General features: G+C 36.0%; 1 protein-coding gene across 1 annotated transcript in view; it reads right to left on the bottom strand.

Moving 5' to 3' along the window:
* LOC132563612 (muscle-specific protein 300 kDa-like) overlaps window positions 1-21,226 on the bottom strand; it is a 224,432-nt gene extending 203,206 nt beyond the window's left edge. The window contains 1 exon segment of the mRNA XM_060228353.1: window positions 21,094-21,226. Within this exon segment, the coding sequence (XP_060084336.1) occupies window positions 21,094-21,226 (133 nt within the window).
* Window positions 21,227-22,719: the final 1,493 nt, after the last annotated feature.

Raw genomic sequence — 22,719 nt, 5'->3', positions numbered from 1 at the left:
ACAATGAACAGGTAAAACTATCACAGCAGGCTTGTACTTCACAAGATTTACTGTTGATGTCATTGGTCAAGGATGATATAGTGGTCATACTGACCATCAAACTCACAGTTTAGAGTTATGTATAAGCTGTAAAAACATTTCCGTGTCTACTGGGCGTGTTTCCAAGGCTACCAAGCTTACAATAAATCTGCTTGACATTCACATTAAGGTGTTGCAATTTGGTGGTCCTTAGGATATATCATACTACCTTATACTCCAACTCTGTAGGACTTTTCAGACCATATGACATCCAGACAACTTCACAAAAATGTTCAGGATATCCTGGTGTAAAAATTATCCATTGAAAGTTATTATACCCAAACATCCAATGTGTAAATCCATACAGTGGAGTATTAAAAGTTTATGGTAACGAACACATCACTTTCATGGAAATAATTTTTCCTCCAGATTCCTTCAAAACTTCTGTGCTGTTGATTGATCAATAGATTACAGAAAATATTCCCAATCCATGTTTTGCAGGCATATTTCTTACAGTGTTATTCCAGAAGTCAGTTGCAATCCACTGTGTTATACCGTAAAGGGCACAACTGACCATATCTAAAACTACTGGCTGGCACTATCGGTTACATGTTATAATCACTTTTTAGTGGATGATAGGCCTACACATCCATAATTAATGCTATACTGAGTTTGTTATACAAAACTACAGGTAAAATCAATGTGGGTCCAACAGACAATGAAATATCTTATGAAAAAACCCAGTAAAGTAGGAGCTACAGCACTGAACTTCTAGACACAATACACAGCACACTTGTTACATCAACGTCTCATCAGTATATCAGCCAATGGTTATGGCTGTAAGAGTGAATGGCCCTGAATTTATGAGCAGGCAGCATGTCCTTGTTATAAGTGGGAATCCCCCTGCTGTTTACAAATAATTCACACCTAGCCAACTATCAATGTTTTGAAGTAAGAAATTTGCCTGGTTTCCACGGTTTCCAGCTGGTTACCACTGACACTGGCAGACCATCTGTTTACTTCACTCTGGTAAACAAATCAGACCTCTCTCTTACAAAATTTTTTTAAAAACCTGCCCCCCTACAAAATACAAAAAATATTGAGTCCTTCAAATGCAAGACCACAAAAAAATCACCTCTTCTTCATACAAAACACCTACACATACTAGCACTTCATCATACAAAACACCCACACAAACCTGGCATCCAGCATAAAAACACTCACCAAACCAGCTCTTCCTCATACTAAACACACGAACCTTCCCTCCATCATACAAAACACCCACACAAACAGCCCTTTTTCATTTTAAACACCAACCAACTAGAAACTGTACCTATCCAATTGCAAAAGAAGTTAACAACAAATACAGATTTTCACATTTAACTAATGCTACAAGATTTGTCTCCCCTAGGTTGTTTCACATTGTTCCAGTGAAATCATAATTAGACCCATGTGAGTGATCATCTTAACAACAGACAGACTGGTACCCGACCCTGTAAACACCAATAAACTAATATGATAGTATTCAGTCCAGGTATCCAAGGAAATAATTAAAACTATCTATCACATACATCACTGTTCATCCGTCTGAATGATAGCCACAGTTTGTCAGTTGCTGTGTGGTTGAGATGGTTATTTGAGTGATCACCAGACTGTTACAGGTCGTAATTGTCATTTTGCACCTTTAACATTGGAGTTTAAACATCCTTAGGAGACATATAACTCCTGGTGCACCTGTCACCGACAATAATAACAGGTGACATACGTCAAAATCCTCATCAATAAGAATGTTTAAAAATATACTTTGTAAGATAAACAATATTCACCTTTTCATTTTGTCATTAATTAACTATTGTATTATCTAAAGTAACAGTTTATAACAATTATTAATCAAATTACAATACATGCCCAGTTTATATAAATGAGTGACCTGTGACATGTCTAATACACAATAAAACCTTCTCCTTATTGTTCGGTCTCCCCCTGAAATGCCTGCACAACTTAACCAAACTCTGTATGTTTTTTTTTTTTTTTTAATATTTTTCCCTCTTTTGGAGATTGTTTCATATATTTTACATAAATTCGAATTTCCCTTTCCTGTCACCAGATACACCAGGAAATATGTTGGTCTATAACATACTCTATTGGACGGGACACCAGACAAGTTTAACATGTTAAACACATCAACAGTGGTGTTGTGGATAATGTTTGCTTGCTATAGCTGTGGAAACAAGTTTTAAACATGGCCGTTGTGTATGGTATATTTTTTATTATATGGTAAGTTTTGTGATGTCATGGTTATGACATTAGCCTGACCATACACACATCTATAATCACAAACAGTGGTAGACTATCTGTACCACAATATCAGGGCTTTCAATAAATCTGTTAACAACATCTCTTCCTGATTATATGTCCTTGATTACATTTTCAAGAAAAAACATCTACTTCGCAGAAGATAAAGGACCCTTACACTGGACAGTTAAGGGGGAGGCTGACTTCACAAACCATTATTTTTCAATACCACAGCTGAATCGGTTTAGGGAATAGGTTGCCATGGAAACCTACATCAATGTCTGGTCAGTCTATGGTTGCCCTGGTAACTTTCATCAATCAATGTAGCTCCAAACAAAGAATGCCCCTAGACATCCCTAAATACCAGACAGCAAATTCTACTCATGTCCAGTCAGAGTTTGATGCGTTATGTAGATTTGTCATTGGGGACAAGACCCCTGTAAAACTAGTCAGTTCATGGTGTCCATGCAGTGACTGTCACCAGTGTCATACTGACCAACTGTTATTATGGAGGGGTTTACTTTCACCTAAATTTTAGAAATACAATACATTATTGATCAAATCTGCCTTCAGCATTATTTATGTAAACCTTTTCCCATAAAGTTAAAAAAAAATAGCTATTGCTAAAATCTGTCTGTCTTCTCATAATTTTGTTATAGAAACTGGAAGGCATAGATAAATTCCTAAAAATCTAAGATTTGTCCTTTCTGTAGAAATGATATTGAAACAAATTCCACTTCATTCTAAAATGGCCCTTTTTCAGTGAACTAGATAGATCAAATCAAATTATTCTGTTTGCCCTCTGTCTACATGTTATCAAATTGTTATCAACCTGTAATATCAAAGAATAGAGTAGGTTGATATACCATGATTGTTTACTATAATCTACTTTGTTGACTTCTGACTGGTATCATTTTACAAGTTGTTAGTACATAAAAACAATTGTATTTAAATTGTAAATTTCCTTTGATGATTGTACCTTAAAGCCTGTCCTGGTTTTGTTTTTGAATGTACGACATTTCATTTGTTTCAATGAGATGTACACGCTCACGATAAAATAAAGGATATAAATATACATAGGATCCTACATCGGTTTTCAACTGGATGAAAACAAATATAAAATAGGTTTTTGATATTTGTAAAAATTGGACAATTTATGCCAAACTTTTAGATGACATATCTAAATTTATAACTCAACTCCATCTTTTCAGGTCATTGCAGTAATAGGAGCCCAGAAGTAAGGGTATTTCCAGAATCTATTTTTAGCAGCACCTGACAGTAACAGGTTTACTGATTTTAACTGGTTTCCTGATATCGACTGGTTGAAGTAGAAATATCCATTTGATATCATAATTTAACAAGAGTTATACACAAAGGATTCATCCAATGACAGAAGGCATACAGCCCTATTATATAATAGAATATAACAAACCTGACAATTTGACTACAGGTCAGAGATGCCTTACTTTGTCAGAAGTGTTGTATATTATAACAAACCTGACACTCTGACTACAGGTCAGAGAAGTCTAACTTTGTCAGAAGTGTTGTATATTATAACAAACCTGACAATCTGACTACAGGTCAGAGATGTCTAACTTTGTCAGAAGTGTTGTATAACAAACCTGACAATCTGACTACAGGTCAGAGAAGTCTAACTTTGTCAGAAGTGTTGTATAATATAACAAACCTTACAATCTGACTACAGACCATAGATGCCTAACTTTGTCAGAAGTGTTGTATGATATAACAAACCTGACAATCTGACTACAGGTCAGAGATGTCTAACTTTGTCAGAAGTGTTGTATATTATAACAAACCTGACAATCTGACTACAGGTCAGAGATGTCTAACTTTGTCAGAAGTGTTGTATAACAAACCTGACAATCTGACTACAGGTCAGAGATGTCTAACTTTGTCAGAAGTGTTGTATAACAAACCTGACAATCTGACTACAGGTCAGAGATGTCTAACTTTGTCAGAAGTGTTGTATATTATAACAAACCTGACAATCTGACTACAAATTGTTATCAACCTGTAATATCAAAGAATAGAGTAGGTTGATATACCATGATTGTTTACTATAATCTACTTTGTTGACTTCTGACTGGTATCATTTTACAAGTTGTTAGTACATAAAAACAATTGTATTTAAATTGTAAATTTCCTTTGATGATTGTACCTTAAAGCCTGTCCTGGTTTTGTTTTTGAATGTACGACATTTCATTTGTTTCAATGAGATGTACACGCTCACGATAAAATAAAGGATATAAATATACATAGGATCCTACATCGGTTTTCAACTGGATGAAAACAAATATAAAATAGGTTTTTGATATTTGTAAAAATTGGACAATTTATGCCAAACTTTTAGATGACATATCTAAATTTATAACTCAACTCCATCTTTTCAGGTCATTGCAGTAATAGGAGCCCAGAAGTAAGGGTATTTCCAGAATCTATTTTTAGCAGCACCTGACAGTAACAGGTTTACTGATTTTAACTGGTTTCCTGATATCGACTGGTTGAAGTAGAAATATCCATTTGATATCATAATTTAACAAGAGTTATACACAAAGGATTCATCCAATGACAGAAGGCATACAGCCCTATTATATAATAGAATATAACAAACCTGACAATTTGACTACAGGTCAGAGATGCCTTACTTTGTCAGAAGTGTTGTATATTATAACAAACCTGACACTCTGACTACAGGTCAGAGAAGTCTAACTTTGTCAGAAGTGTTGTATATTATAACAAACCTGACAATCTGACTACAGGTCAGAGATGTCTAACTTTGTCAGAAGTGTTGTATAACAAACCTGACAATCTGACTACAGGTCAGAGAAGTCTAACTTTGTCAGAAGTGTTGTATAATATAACAAACCTTACAATCTGACTACAGGTCAGAGATGTCTAACTTTGTCAGAAGTGTTGTATAACAAACCTGACAATCTGACTACAGACCATAGATGCCTAACTTTGTCAGAAGTGTTGTATGATATAACAAACCTGACAATCTGACTACAGGTCAGAGATGTCTAACTTTGTCAGAAGTGTTGTATATTATAACAAACCTGACAATCTGACTACAGGTCAGAGATGTCTAACTTTGTCAGAAGTGTTGTATAACAAACCTGACAATCTGACTACAGGTCAGAGATGTCTAACTTTGTCAGAAGTGTTGTATAACAAACCTGACAATCTGACTACAGGTCAGAGATGTCTAACTTTGTCAGAAGTGTTGTATAATATAACAAACCTTACAATCTGACTACAGGTCAGAGATGTCTAACTTTGTCAGAAGTGTTGTATATTATAACAAACCTGACAATCTGACTACAGGTCAGAGATGTCTAACTTTGTCAGAAGTGTTGTATATTATAACAAACCTGACAATCTGACTACAGGTCAGAGATGTCTAACTTTGTCAGAAGTGTTGTATATTATAACAAACCTGACAATCTGACTACAGGTCAGAGATGTCTAACTTTGTCAGAAGTGTTGTATATTATAACAAACCTGACAATCTGACTACAGGTCAGAGATGTCTAACTTTGTCAGAAGTGTTGTATATTATAACAAACCTGACAATCTGACTACAGGTCAGAGATGTCTAACTTTGTCAGAAGTGTTGTATATTATAACAAACCTGACAATCTGACTACAGGTCAGAGATGTCTAACTTTGTCAGAAGTGTTGTATATTATAACAAACCTGACAATCTGACTACAGGTCAGAGATGTCTAACTTTGTCAGAAGTGTTGTATATTATAACAAACCTGACAATCTGACTACAGGTCAGAGATGTCTAACTTTGTCAGAAGTGTTGTATATTATAACAAACCTGACAATCTGACTACAGGTCAGAGATGTCTAACTTTGTCAGAAGTGTTGTATATTATAACAAACCTGACAATCTGACTACAGGTCAGAGATGTCTAACTTTGTCAGAAGTGTTGTATATTATAACAAACCTGACAATCTGACTACAGGTCAGAGATGTCTAACTTTGTCAGAAGTGTTGTATATTATAACAAACCTGACAATCTGACTACAGGTCAGAGATGTCTAACTTTGTCAGAAGTGTTGTATATTATAACAAACCTGACAATCTGACTACAGGTCAGAGATGTCTAACTTTGTCAGAAGTGTTGTATATTATAACAAACCTGACAATCTGACTACAGGTCAGAGATGTCTAACTTTGTCAGAAGTGTTGTATATTATAACAAACCTGACAATCTGACTACAGACCAGAGATGTGTTGTCTAATATAACAAACCCAAATGGACACAAACACGTTTACCATTGACTTTAATGAATAAAACAATATAAAAGACTAGAAATAGGAGGAAACACATATTTTTAAAAAGTTTAATATTCAAGAATTTCACTGAAAGACAGCAGTTTGTGAAAAGAAGTATTTTTGTGAACTGTCCTTCCATATACCTATGAAGTTTATTTAACAAAATTGGCAGGTCACAAGTTTAGATGAAAGCAGTGGTATTGATTTGCTGTTGTGTAGGAGAATTTGGTTAGGGAGTAGAAGGGGTGCCCATCAGCCAATATGATGCTCCTTTATCTTTGTAAAGTATCAAAGCATCATTAAATCAATAAATCTCCTTGGGTATGGTGTTTCCCACTGACTACCAGTTCAGCCAGTCTGGACAACACAGCTGTCCCATGGACCAGTATAGTCTAATTAACACTACGTCTGTCCACCTAACTTCATTTCCATTTTGTTCATCCGAATGGCCTGCCTCCACAAATAGAACTGGTGATTTAATATCCCTGATGTGATTTCCTGGACCAAGCTCTTCTAATTAAAGATAATTAGCACGCCTAAGTAAGACTGATATCTGGTGCAGCAATAAATCACAGGGGAGGTAACACAAGACATTAATATTTCAGCTCTCCTACACTTCCATTACCAAGAAAAATTAATACTGAATGCTCAAAACATTCCATTCCATTGCTCCAGACTGACAATAACTATATATTTATATATGACCTGGTCTTATTCTCCCTGTACTTCTGTAGGAGTCAGGGATACAGCTGGCCTTATTCTCCCTGTACTTCTGTAGGAGTCAGGGATACAACTGGTCTTATTCTCCCTGTACTTCTGTAGGAGTCAGGGACACAACTGGTCTTATTCTCCCTGTACTTCTGTAGGAGTCAGGGATACAACTGGTCTTATTCTCCCTGTACTTCTGTAGGAGTCAGGGACACAACTGGTCTTATTCTCCCTGTACTTCTGTAGGAGTCAGGGACACAACTGGTCTTATTCTCCCTGTACTTCTGTAGGAGTCAGGGACACAACTGGCCTTACTCTCCCTGTACTTCTGTAGGAGTCAGGGACACAACTGGCCTTACTCTCCCTGTACTTCTGAAGGAGTCAAGGACACAACTGGTCTTATTCTCCCTGTACTTCTGTAGGAGTCAGGGACACAACTGGTCTTATTCTCCCTGTACTTCTGTAGGAGTCAGGGACACAACTGGTCTTATTCTCCCTGTACTTCTGTAGGAGTCAGGGACACAACTGGTCTTATTCTCCCTGTACTTCTGTAGGAGTCAGGGACACAACTGGCCTTATTCTCCCTGTACTTCTGTAGGAGTCAGGGACACAACTGGTCTTATTCTCCCTGTACTTCTGTAGGAGTCAGGGACACAACTGGTCTTATTCTCCCTGTACTTCTGTAGGAGTCAGGGACACAACTGGTCTTATTCTCCCTGTACTTCTGTAGGAGTCAGGGACACAACTGGTCTTATTCTCCCTGTACTTCTGTAGGAGTCAGGGACACAGCTGGCCTTATTCTCCCTGTACTTCTGTAGGAGTCAGGGACACAACTGGTCTTATTCTCCCTGTACTTCTGTAGGAGTCAGGGACACAACTGGTCTTATTCTCCCTGTACTTCTGTAGGAGTCAGGTACACAACTGGTCTTATTCTCCCTGTACTTCTGTAGGAGTCAGGGACACAGCTGGCCTTATTCTCCCTGTACTTCTGTAGGAGTCAGGGATACAACTGGTCTTATTCTCCCTGTACTTCTGTAGGAGTCAGGGATACAGCTGGCCTTATTCTCCCTGTACTTCTGTAGGATGTCAGGGACACAACTGGACTTATTCTCCCTGTACTTCTGTATTACAGTATATACAACTGGCCTTATTCTCCCTGTACTTATGTAGCAGTCAGGAATACAACTGGTCTTATTCTCTTCGTCAAAAGGATGGTTACTAATCATAAAGATGGTTCCTCTACATAAGGAGGTCCTGTAACCATCAAAAGGATGGTTACTAATCATACAGATGGTTCCTTTTAATAAGGACAGTCTAATCTAGCCAACAGGATGGTTTCTCCGGATATACGTGACTTTGTAGTAAATTCTAGTGAAAATCTACACGGTAATAAATAAGTTTATAGACACTATACAGTTCTATCAGTTTAAATATATAGGTGAAAACGAAGGTGATAATGCCCTGCAGAAACATGTTGGTAATTGACTATGTATGAACCTTATATCACTTAGAAGTATCCCTGTTGACGATCTTTATTACACAGTATATAAAACTGTACAGTCTGTGACAGTATATATCCATCGTCACTAAGCTCATAAACCACTGACAAAGTTTTCATGAATACACAAAGCAAGAATACACAAAGCAAAGAAAAATCAATCAGACTTTGTTCCTCTAGTAATCATTGACTATAAATTCAACAGTACGACCGGAAACCGACTTCCTCACGTTAATTAATGAAATTAATGTCACATTCAAAGTGGCGGTCTGCTTTTCGAAAACATGAATCAGACAGAATCAGATAAAATGTCAATTAACACATGAAAGTGTTTGTTTCAGATCAATTTTTATATACAGGACAAAAATATTCTGAAACTGGTTGTACTCATCAGCAAAAATTCAGTGATGATGGCTGTTGTAAGAATCAGTTCTACTTGTAGTCTGATGTCTACATTAAGTCTAGAATGAATCAGTTCTACTTGCAGACTGATGTCTACAGTAAGTCTAGAATGAATCAGTTCTACTTGTAGTCTGATGTCTACAGTAAGTCTAGAATGAATCAGTTCTACTTGTAGTCTGATGTCTACAGTAAGTCTAGAATGACTCAGTTCTACTTGTAGTCTGATGTCTACAGTAAGTCTAGAATGAATCAGTTCTACTTGCAGACTGATGTCTACAGTAAGTCTAGAATGAATCAGTTCTACTTGCAGACTGATGTCTACAGTAAGTCTAGAATGAATCAGTTCTACTTGCAGACTGATGTCTACAGTAAGTCTAGAATGACTCAGTTCTACTTGCAGACTGATGTCTACAGTAAATCCACTGTGAACTGAAGTCCTTTCTAATCTCTTTACTGCAGGTTCTGGACCAATATCAGGTTGTATGGTATAAAGACATGTGATGCCCCTATATTTTCCTTAAACCACAACATGATTCTACTTTGAACTACTGGTGAGATAATAATAAACATCATCCAATATTCAGTGTCCTCAAATAATCAATCAAGTTGCACTTCTCTCCACTGTAGTAAAATATTGATGCCTAATTTCAGCTAAAGTGAACACAACTTACTATTGAATAACCTTCACATCACCTGTGCAACACCTGAGCAAGCCTTGAACTTGTTTGTTTACCATTCGGATCTCACAAAAACAATACACAATCTTATTAGAATTATAACTGCTTTTAAAGTAACTTTTAACATGACTAATTTACACCATTATTTTCAGTAGATATAAAGAGTTGACAGGACGAAATCTTACCTTGATACTGTTGTATTTCCCAAACATCTGTAGCCTTAAAATAACGCCCCTTCACACAAACAATATCCACCATCTCATCTTCTTCTTAACCCATGGCTGAATCCATTCTGGTGTCATGCAGTCATCAGACCACTGGACACCCAGGCCGATAGTTATTCTCATTTGTCATTACCCGACCATTGATTGAGCATTGTTACAAGTTTTGTACAAGTTGGATTTTCTGTCCAGCTATTGTACAGTAACAAGCTTGCCTCCATGTAATGTCTCCTGAGTTTAGTCTCTGCTGTCAAATCATCAATCCTGAGACTCTCATGTTTGATAATTGGACCTGACACTCAAACATTACCAATTGGATTACTTATGGCATTTAATAGACAGGGCTTTAACGATACGATTCTTTCCATTGTTCAGATACTTCTTACATTGTATTAAGGCAATTTAGTACCATAACATAGACAAATTAACTGCTGATATCTAACTCTAGAAACTCCACAAAAACCCTACAGAATCATCTTCTGATGGCCTTGGATCTGACAACAGTAACGTCCAATGAGAGTATAGAGCCTGTGATCATGTTAAGGTATGTAGCTACATCCACAGACAGTTCAATATTGGTGGCTTTATTCCACACACACCTCCTATAGATACAACGGCTCCACCACTTTCTTCTCTAGCCTTTGGCTTTCAGCAGGTCGTAGAGAATTTAAATCTAAATCGAGATCAATGAGTTTTCAGTATTGGATGGACATTATGGTAGGTTTATATGGCCGAGGAGAATTCCTGTCCCCCATATACAGCTGAATTGTTATCAGGCTAGGACATAAATATCTCCACATAAATACACAAACTCTGTAGGTATCTACCTATGTAGGTAAACTTTAATATGGACGTGGTCCACCTTGTCAGAAATTAAACTGACAGACTGTTACAGATTATATTTCTCCATAGGTTTTCACAACTAATAAAAGCCTGGCAATGAGTACACACATCACCATTTCCGATAAATAACATTGACAAAACCACCAGCCAAATCTTCTCGGCATAATGTACACCTTATTCACAGGCAACGGAGCAGTGATGATCAAGTATTAAACATTTCCCACTTGGCTAAAACCTTGGTTGCCAGAAGAAAATTCCAAGGTAGTGAGCATGTGAAATTTCGCTGCTACAAAGCACAACAAAAGGGAGGCACACACAGATTATTACGTAATCTTTTTCTTACTAATCTTTAATTTTGCCCATATTTGTTTTCTTCCCAAGAACATATACAAGGATAAAGAAAAAGGTTATTTGATAGGTACAACTCATATATAATCACTGTCCTCTGTTGACCTTCAATATTGAATCAGTTTTCTATTTAAACATAACATTGTTCTGGTGTTCTCTCTCAATCACAAGATTCTGTGACAAGGCATATCTTAATCAGCATGTTTCTGAACGATATCCACTTCCAATTAGTTTACAGACTTTAAATAACATTACAATAAAGGAGTGACTTTCCATTTCATGGCATTGAAATTGGAGAAATGAGGTTAAACATTTTCTTTTTTTCAAGGTTGTGACCAAAAAAATAATTGCTACACTGATACCAGGAATTAACTTTCAGTTGATAAGATAAACTGTTCACTGCCATTTGTTTGTCTATAACAACAGCAAGTGTATCAACATTTATGTCCATAATCACCTGGATCGTTCTAACATGACATGACTTGAATCTACTTCTGAATATTGATGGTGTTTCCTAAATTTTTGTCTAATATCATAAATTTATAATTTCAATAATATGTACATTAGACCCAGTGCTCTGTCATTTTGTCCCTAATTGTTTTTGAGTATGATTTCCAATATGGTGGTTCGCCTGTGGCTAATTCAGGAATAACTTCAACCCCCACTTTTGTTCCTTCTCCATACAATAACCCCTGGATTTATACCCTATATAATACAGTATATTGAGGCAATAACCCCTGGATTTATACCCTATATAATACAGTATATTGAGGCAATAACCCCTGGATTTATACCCTATATAATACAGTATATTGAGGCAATAACCCCTGGATTTATACCCTATATAATACAGTACATTTAGGCAATTACCCCTTGATTTATACCGTATATTGAGGCAATAACCCCTGGATTTATACCCTATATAATACAGTACATTTAGGCAATTACCCCTTGATTTATACCGTATATAATACAGTATATTGAGGCAATAACCCCTGGATTTATACCGTATATAATACAGTATATTGAGGTAATCCCCTTCCCTAAATTTATACCGTATATAATACAGTATATTGAGGCAATAACCCCTGGATTTATACCGTATATAATACAGTATATTGAGGCAATAACCCCTCAATTTATACCCTATATAATACAGTATATTGAGGTAATCCCCTCCCCTGAATTTATACCCTATATAATACAGTATATTGAGGTAATCCCCTTCCCTAAATTTATACCGTATATAATACAGTATATTGAGGCAATCCCCTTCCCTATATAATACAGTATATACCCCAGTACATTTAGGCAATTACCCCTTGATTTATACCCTATATAATACAGTATATTGAGGCAATAACCCCTTGATCTATACCCTATATAATACAGTACATTTAGGCAATTACCCCTTGATTTATACCGTATATAATACAGTATATTGAGGCAATTACCCCTTGATTTATACCGTATATAATACAGTATATTGAGGCAATAACCCCTCAATTTATACCCTGTATAATACAGTATATTGAGGTAATCCCCTCCCCTAAATTTATACCCTATATAATACAGTATATTGAGGTAATCCTCTCCCATCAATTTATTCCCTATATAATACAGTATATTGAGGCAATATTTGTGTCAGCCAAGGAATTTTAAGTTCTGAAAAGTAATTACTACAAGATTATTTCTTTTATTTCAAACAAGTTAACAATATCAGTTCTATTTTTAAGAACCACACTGATTGCAGATTTCACAGTTCTATAGGTGTTACAATATACTGGAATAGTCCCAATACTCTTACGAGGCTAACAGTACCTCTGAGGATGCCTTTAACATTAAGTATGCCAAAACCGTGATAATTTTATCTGATTCTAGGAATTTTACTCAGTATAAGAACTTGTGGATTTAAACCTCTATAAAACAGCTCCCTGGGAGGTGAAATTACCCACCACTGGATTTACATCACCTGAACATATATTCAATCAATTCATATCATAACTTTTACTCAGACAAGTTCTCGGATCCTGCATGATCCACCACAAATCAAAAAATTTTTGAACTTCTGACACATGTTTCTGAAAGTGTCATCTTACCATGACTATGTTTCTTTTGTACAATAAAGACATTCAACCTGCTTATTTGAATTTGGAGATTACATAAACCTTTTGACATTCCATTGATCTCCATATCTACCTGTTTTTCAGAGCAGTGAATTATCTAGGCCCCATACATCCAGGTCTGTGTATACCTATATATATTCTATGCAAGTCTGAACATGTTTGTGATATTTCAGTATAAGAATGTTGCAGTTTTCCTCGACCTGATAGTTCTGCCTACAGTGTATTCTCCTCCACTTATGTATCTACCAGGTAAGACTTGTACAACCTAAGGACTATTCCTTATGACATGAATGTGTTGGTCTCTCAATGCTGTTGAGATTAGCATCCATTTCCTTGTTTCTCAGCGATTAATTCCAGAAGCACTGGCGTTATCATATAAGATATAAATGATGGTTGGGATTTTTTATGCTTTTTGAAGAATACTTTTACATATCCTTCATTCAATTCCCAAGAGATCCCCTCACTAAGTCCTTTACCTCCTTTTCATCTATAAAGGCCTAACCAGCCCCTCACCAGAATCCAAAGTCATATGTCATATATGTCATATATGAGGTCCTCACCAGCCCCTCACCAGAATCCAAATTCATATGTCATATATGAGATCCTAACCAGCCTCTCACCAGAATCCAAATTCATACCCCCTGTTGTATAAAATTGATAAAATTACCACAGGCAGTAGTAGATCCTCCATACTGAGAAAGTATTGGGTTTTTTTTCTTAACTGATGCAATTAGTCATCAAATGATGTTTCTAAGTTCAGTAAGACAGTAAGAAATGAAACGTTTACACATTTCACATACATCTTCAGAGTGAAATCTGATGGAATTGAAAATGCTAATATTTACAAATTTGAAAATAGATCACAAACTTTAAATATAAATTGAAAATGGCAAATATTTCCCAGTCTTTCATTGAGCAGCAGACTTCATTGACATCCCTTGAGCCTTTCGGAATAAAAATGATTTTAAAGACTTCCCTCAATTTCCCCTACTGGACCTGACCTTTCTCAGTCCCCGGGGGGTCAAACCTTCCATTCATACTAATGGATCCAATCATTTTGTAAAAATCCCTTTAGTTATATGGACGCAAAAGGATTTTATATCATTAAATTTATTTCCCCTCAGCCAGTACTTATACAAAGTGTGTTTGCCAAAACTCACCCCAGGACTTTAGGTTCAAGCTTGTGTAGTTAGGCAGAGAAAATATTTAGATACCATATGAAATATTTTGATAAATGATAATGATAATATGCTCTGCCAGGTGATCAGATATTAACATTTCAAAGTTTAGGTTGAAAGAAAGATATTAACATTTACAAAAATGGGGATTAAGATTTCAAAAATAAGAATAAAAAAAAAACGGAGTTAAAATCAAAATTCAAAATTAGAATTTAATGTTTTTGGTATGTTCTTTTTTTGGTGAAAAGGGATTTATATCACAGAGTAGTGTTTCTAATGCTCCCAAGGGGTCACAACCTTTGAGAAGGCATTCTCTGTCCCCATGGACTCCAATGGCTCTTCTAGGCAATGTTTCACACCTACCAATGGCCCTTTCAATTAATCTTTCTTAGTTCCAAACGAGCCAAACACCCTTAAAATGACCCTTCTTGGCAATATTTCTTAGACATTGTTTCTCTGCTCCAAAGGAGCCACGCCCTTCAATGGGTCTCCAAGCAATGCCTCCATGTTGTACTTGACATGCAGTGTTTTGAATGGAAACATGAACAGGCAAATGATAAACACTTCACTAATTAAGACTTACTGGCCTGTTGACCCCAACCAATGAACCAAACAAGCTATAACACAATTCAAAACCTAATGTTAGAAATAATATTTGGCAGTGTTCCATCAGCAACAATGTGAGCCATGTGGGGCTATCGAAAGGGGTCAAAAGGTATGTGACTATATATCTATCTGAAGGGGTCAAGATAGGTAGCCGAGTCAATGATGGTGGGCCCCATTGTGGCTTGCTCCCTAAATATCATCTGAAACGGCCATTGATGAGGAAGTTACCATTCTATCAATATACTTTCTCATACAGACACTTGTGGTCAATCTCTCTCACCAACACTTAGTATAGTGTATGGGTATTTCTATAATAATTTAAATCCACTTCATTGTCAATAACATATTGAATTACTCTCTGTCCCTATACAATTTAGTGCAGACTGATTCTGGCCTTTGATTATATTTGTTCACATAGTTAAGCCAAATGGCAATCTTTCATCTGACCACTTCCGAGCTAAACAGCAACCTTTTCCAATTACAGCAGTTCACTAGTGGGATTATAGTCAAACATAATCCTTAGTTTAAAACCATGGAAATATAGAAAATATTTACTTCGGTGAAATTAGATCAATATTGATGTATATACACCTGTTCATGTGAAATGTTTGCCAAGAAACATCCTTGTAGACAAATCTAAATCTACTACTCTACAACAGATTAACACAAGATTACCAGAGTTATGCCCCTTCTACAACAGTAACCTGTGGTTACTTGTTTCTTTTTCTTTTATATTTCATCATATTGCTTCAACCATTCACTAAATTGAAATGAACTTTGCACTCTGTAGTACAGATAGATAAGGAAACAGCAAATATTGAGAACATAAAATAATGTCAATATTACACAGAAATGCAAAAGTTTCATCAATGAACTTAATATTAATTATTAAAAGTTCAGTTCAATTAAAAATTTAAGGAATATAAAAATATTGGCTTTGTATATGTAACAGATACAGATTTGATATTTGCAACAAACTTATCAATAAAAGTTCACTTCACTATGTACAAGATCCCCTACTGTCACATTTCCCTCTGTTTTATCCAGCAGGCCCAGACAGGTCATTTGGGGTATAGAACCTAGGTGTGTACCTGGCTTTTGAAAAAGGATTGTCAGCATAAAGAGTATTACTATATAAAACAACAGAATAAATTTGTTCAAATTTCCTTAATTTTTATCAAATTTTTTTTCTTTTTTTTTTTTCACTAATAATGTAATTAAACTTTTATTTCACATTTCCCCCATGAAATGCCAGATTAAGATTCTATATTTACCTGTATATATATATACACATAAGTAAGCCACCGACCTATATAACCACCGTACCTAAACAGAACCACATACCTCAGCACATTGAACAAATATTGGTACACTATTGTTCAAAATGAAAGATTAATGACTACATTTAACAACAGGCAAATATAGGTACCACCTTAATTCTGTTTAGGGTTGGACAGGCAAAACCACCACTGCTGACAAATTGTGGTAATACTGTAGCTACAGAATGGCTGTTTTAGCCACACAGCTTGGTGGAATTGATTACATTTTCAATTCTGCAGATATCAACCAACATACAAAAGCACACATGAATAAAACACAAATATCAAAACAGGTTCCAAGGGCCTGCTCACTTGGGTATTTAAACAAACCTGTGAATATCTCCTGGTCGGTGCTATCACCTGTTATTTAAATATTTTTTTTGAGAACTGGCAGTGTTTATTTTCTTCACCAGATGAAAACTTTATTACCTGCTAAATCTTGTATCATTGCCTCTCTTAAAGATACACAAGAAACATTGGAATATTAATCATTGATTCAGATAAATGTCCTTGCCTTCTTCATAGCATATTTACTATTTCTGAAGACTTTTTCTGAGCATATTTTTAACCAAATATTTCATAGCCTAATTACTTGAGTATATTAATGACAAAATATTTTATTACGAAGTGTAAAGTTTAAATTCATCGTACACCTGTGACCTTGATAAAAAGGTCAAGGTTACCATACCCAAAGGCCCAAAAGGGCTACTGGCCAAATAAGGTTACATTAGATATGTATCAAATGTTATCGTCAGATTTCCCACATGTATTTACTCTGTGATCTTTATTGGCTCTACGCCTGGCCCTCTTTCTCTTCTCTCTCTTGCATGTGTTTTTGCATTGATAGGTTGATTATGTTGTAACAATGATCAGAAAAGAGCAGCTTGGTAAAGATGCTATTGGAGCATGAGCTGTTGGGTGATTTCTCACCTATAATGATCTTCTAATGTCATGTGTTTGTTACATTTATTTCTACAGTCTACAGTCCCTGTAATTCCAGGTCGACTGGTAATATGTAGGAAAGACAGAGAACTGACATGTTACTGTAACCTATAATATCAAATAGAGTTCTTTTACAAGAGGTTAGCATCTTCTAATACAGAATATATCTGGCTCGATAAAAGACTGCTAATTTTTTTTTCAGAGCTAGAATCAAAAATGTATGTATGTAAATCTGTTTTATATGATGTATTTAGATTTCTGAGATTGTACTGATAGCAGTGTGTACACATGTACAGGTACTGCATCAATACACACACTAACTGCCATAATTCTGAAGTAATCAATGCAGGTAAAATTGATTGTCCATGTTGATATATATGTAAGAGAGCGGTGAGGTGGAGATGCTTGCCGCATTATTACTGGTGTCCTAGCAACAAAAGGCAGCTGTACATACCATTGATACATTTCATCAATGCCTGCCTGATGTTGGTAGATTAAGCACATCCAATCCAACACGACTGGTGACACAACTTGACAAATTACCACCAACTCTCTTCCAAAGTGACATATATTTCATCAAACTTAAAAAGATGCCTGGGTTTCTGAATGTTCTATATTCACATTTTCATTCTTAACAGACAACCTTTGTGCCTTTCATTAAAATATCATCTGATGAAAAATATTCTTTTTGTCAAACTTTGTAAAAATATTGCTGATTCAGGATTTTCTGATCCCAAACCTACTTTAATAGGATTATAAAGATCACATTCAATTAAGAAAGCACTTCATCTGGTACATCACAGACCAGATATCATACCTGATAAATAATGTTCATCTCAGTACATCACAGACCAGATATCATACCTGATAAATAATGTTCATCTCATTACATCACAGACCAGATATCATACCTGATAAATAATGTTCATCTCAGTACATCACAGACCAGATATCATACCTGATAAATAATGTTCATCTCAGTACATCACAGACCAGATATCATACCTGATAAATAATGTTCATCTCAGTACATCACAGACCAGATATAACACCTGATAAATAATGTTCATCTCAGTACATCACAGACCAGATATAACACCTGATAAATAATGTTCATCTCAGTACATCTCTGACCAGATATAACACCTGATAAATAATGTTCAACTCAGTACATCACAGACCAGATATAACACCTGATAAATAACGTTACATTAGGGTTTAAGACAATATCCTGGCTTAAAAGCATCAGTAGTAATGATAAATATATTGTGTCAGATGTTTTATTATCCCTTGAAAGTGAAAGATACAAACAGTATCACACATGTTTGCTATTGCTGAAGACACTATCAATTACCCTATTTATTACATTTTCACTTGTAAAATAGCCCATACTGGCATATTTAGGACAGAAACAAAAGGACAAAGCTGACTATTCTTTTTGCAGATACTACTCATGATAACTTTGCAGAATGCGACAAACGGTAGCCCGGTTTTTCAAAACTCCAAAATATACTAAAGACAAAAATGAATTCCAAAGTCTTGATTGATTATTTGTATCAGGCCTTATATTTTGTTAATTTATAAGATCTGTGTTCTCTCCTTTCATTGATGTAAATCTGCAAAAGTGTTTCTTTTTACTGAAAAATTACACTTTTATTAATGAGATATTTCTCTGGCAAAAATGTAATAAAATACGTTATCTCCCTTGACAAGTGAACCTCTTGGTCACCAAGACAAGACATTTCACCTTGAAAGCAAATGACCTAAATCTGAACAGATAGACATTTATCCAGATCTGGTATTTGTTGATATGACTTTACAGGACTAAAGGTTATCAAAAAAATATATGTTTTAAAGATGAAAGAATTTTGTTTTTGTGTCCTTTTATGCCAGTCAAAGTCATCCAGTAAACATGTCTGATAGCCTTCATCAAAACATGATAATAACCAAATCAGAGACTTTAATCACAGAACTTATTCAGCTCTATCACACAGGTACACACCCCCGTCCTTCGCTTATACTTCAGGACAAGTTTAAACTTATGTAAATCCCAAAGACCATGCTATCTAAAATCCAGGAGACTTTCATGTGCTCAAAAGGAACAAAGTGCCATAAACTTAGATAAATACCTGACTCTCAATGAAATTTTCCAATTATACCTCACAGTGTACTACACCTTCTACATTGTAGATTCTAGCTATTGCTTGGTATAACATATATTCATGATATTTATTCAGTGTCAAGATATCCCACAACAGAATGATGAAGGATCGTCCATATTTGTGTTATCACAGGAAGATTTGGCAGGTAGGAAATCTTATACAACCATCAATATAAGTATATGGCTCTATTCTACAAAGGTCAATGACAGGATCAAGAACCCTTTATGGCAGAATCACACACCTGTGTAACACTACAGCCACTGTCTGACATTACAGGGGTATCACACACCTGTATAACACTACAGCCACTGTCTGTTACAGCCACTGTCTGACGTTACACAGGTATCACACACCTGTGTAACACTACAGCCACTGTCTGACATTACCCAGGTATCACACACCTGTATAACACTACAGCCACTGTCTGACATTACACAGGTATCACACACCTGTGTAACACTCCAGCCACGGTCTGACATTACACAGGTATCACACACCTGTGTAACACTACAGCCACTGTCTGACATTACACAGGTAACACACACCTGTGTAACACTACAGCCACTGTCTGACATTACTCAGGTATCACACACCTGTGTAACACTACAGCCACTGTCTGACATTACACAGGTATCACACACCTGTGTAACACTACAGCCACTGTCTGACATAACCCAGGTATAAAACACCTGTATAACACTACAGCCACTGTCTGACATTACCCAGGTATCACACACCTATGTAACACTACAGCCACTGTCTGACATTACACAGGTATCACACATCTATGTAACACTACAGCCACTGTCTGACATTACACAGGCATCACACACCTATGTAACACTACAGCCACTGTCTGACATTACATAGGTATCACACACCAATGTAACACTTCAGCCACTGTCTGACATTACACAGGTATCACACACCTGTGCAACACTACAGCCACTGTCTGACATTACACAGGTATCACACACCTGTAGAACACTACAGTCACTGTCTGACATTACCCAGGTATCTCACACCTGTATAGCACTACAGCCACTGTCTGACATTACACAGGTATCACACACCTGTATAACACTACAGCCACTGTCTGACATTACCAAGGTATCACACACCTGTGTAACACTACCTTTATAGTTACTTCCTAACACTTTTAAAAGCTTTGAGGAAATGGCTGGTACATTTTACGTACATTTGAATTATTTCTGCCAAGATGCTCACTGACAAATGGATTGGAATTTCTTCTGTAGTTGTTAAAATGTTGCTTAAAGGGATACAGATAATAAATACCTTTTGTCCCTAGTTACCTGTCCCCAGAGAGTAGCAGACTTACATAACCTAATATATCACTCTGTAAAAATGATTCCGTCAACCATTGGTGGAAATTTTCCCATCAACAGACATGAAATAAAGTGAGGTACAGGAAAAGACTTACTTGCTAATTGCTGTATCTGCATCTGTATGCCCTTGCCACCCACGCCCCCTCGAGGTGTGGTCGGGCCAGAGCTGTCCCTTGGGGACATTCCCCCTATGGAGGATAGCGACCCCGAGTTGCGCCGTTCTGCCATCGTTATAAGTACAGGGTGATGGGAGTGTTTTAAACACTGCTACTTCCCTCCACTCCTAAACATGGCACCATCCCTTGACCAATCTACATTCTGAAATAAACACAAAATAAACAAAAGGATCAGTTAAACTGATGTTTGTTCCCAGAAAATGACTTAAATGGACACAAAATTTTACAAAAATGGCAATGATTCTGTAACTAAGGGATTGCAGGCCCTTAATTTGCTAATGATACAAAACTTTGACAAAAGGCAATAACTTTGTTCTCAGGGATCAAAGGTTCTGACTTTGCAACACTGCGCCTTGCTTTAGTAGGACTGATGTATACCATCACCTTTCAATACCCTAGTTTAAATGCAGACAAAGTGATCCTCCAGACTCAAAATTTTAACACAAAGCAATAACTATGTAATCATGAGGACAAGGGCACATTGCCTTTGTATGATCAATGTATATACCTTCCTTGCTTAAATATGGACAAAGTTATGCTGCTGACATGAAAGGATGGATGGAAAGATGGACGAACGTGACGTTGACAGCATGCTCCACCATCTACATATATATTTACATTATAACAGGTATACAGGGACATCTATATCTGTAATTACATTATAACAGGTATACAGGGACATCTATATCTGTAATTACATTATAACAGGTATACAGGGACATCTACATCTGTAATTACATTATAACAGGTATATAAGGACATCTACATCTGTAATTACATTATAACAGGTATACAGGGACATCTACATCTGTAATTACATTATAACAGGTATACAGGGACATCTACATCTGTAATTACATTATAACAGGTATATAAGGACATCTACATCTGTAATTACATTATAACAGGTATACAGGGACATCTACATCTGTAATTACATTATAACAGGTATACAGGGACATCTACATCTGTAATTACATTATAACAGGTATATAAGGACATCTACATCTGTAATTACATTATAACAGGTATACAGGGACATCTACAGCTACAATTACATTATACTAAGTTGTCTACGGCTAATGATATTTCTGTTACATGTGTATAGACATTTCTCATACTGGTACGGCTGTTTAATACAGTTTAAACCAGCAATTAATTACATTACACATATTTGTGTACAATAAAATACACATCATAACACAAGGGGGGTTAGTAATGAAGTGTACACATGCAGCACTGAAGGCTGTTAACTTCTGAAGTTTGTTTTTCTAACAAACTTGTGACATTGTCCAGGTAAAACAGGTAACACACCTGTAGAGAAATTGCCTATTGTAATACACCAATATATATAGGAATTATTGCTACATATGTTATTGTGCCAAAACTCCTAAAATACCATTCAATGGAAGAGATAGAGTAGTTCAAGACAATATTCATCTTAAGCACACACATGATAGGGTAAGGCATTGAGTGTAGCTAACACTTTGTTACAATGTTAAGAGGATAAAGCTGATGGTCCCAATACTATTGTTGTCTAACAAT

This window comes from Ylistrum balloti, unplaced genomic scaffold, assembly GCF_031769215.1.
Source record: "Ylistrum balloti isolate Yb309-2 unplaced genomic scaffold, AGI_CSIRO_Ybal_v1 Utg371796, whole genome shotgun sequence".
NCBI lineage: Eukaryota > Metazoa > Mollusca > Bivalvia > Pectinida > Pectinidae > Ylistrum > Ylistrum balloti.
The sequence above is the reverse complement of the archived record's forward strand: the minus strand, read 5'-3'. Positions and strand labels throughout refer to the sequence as shown.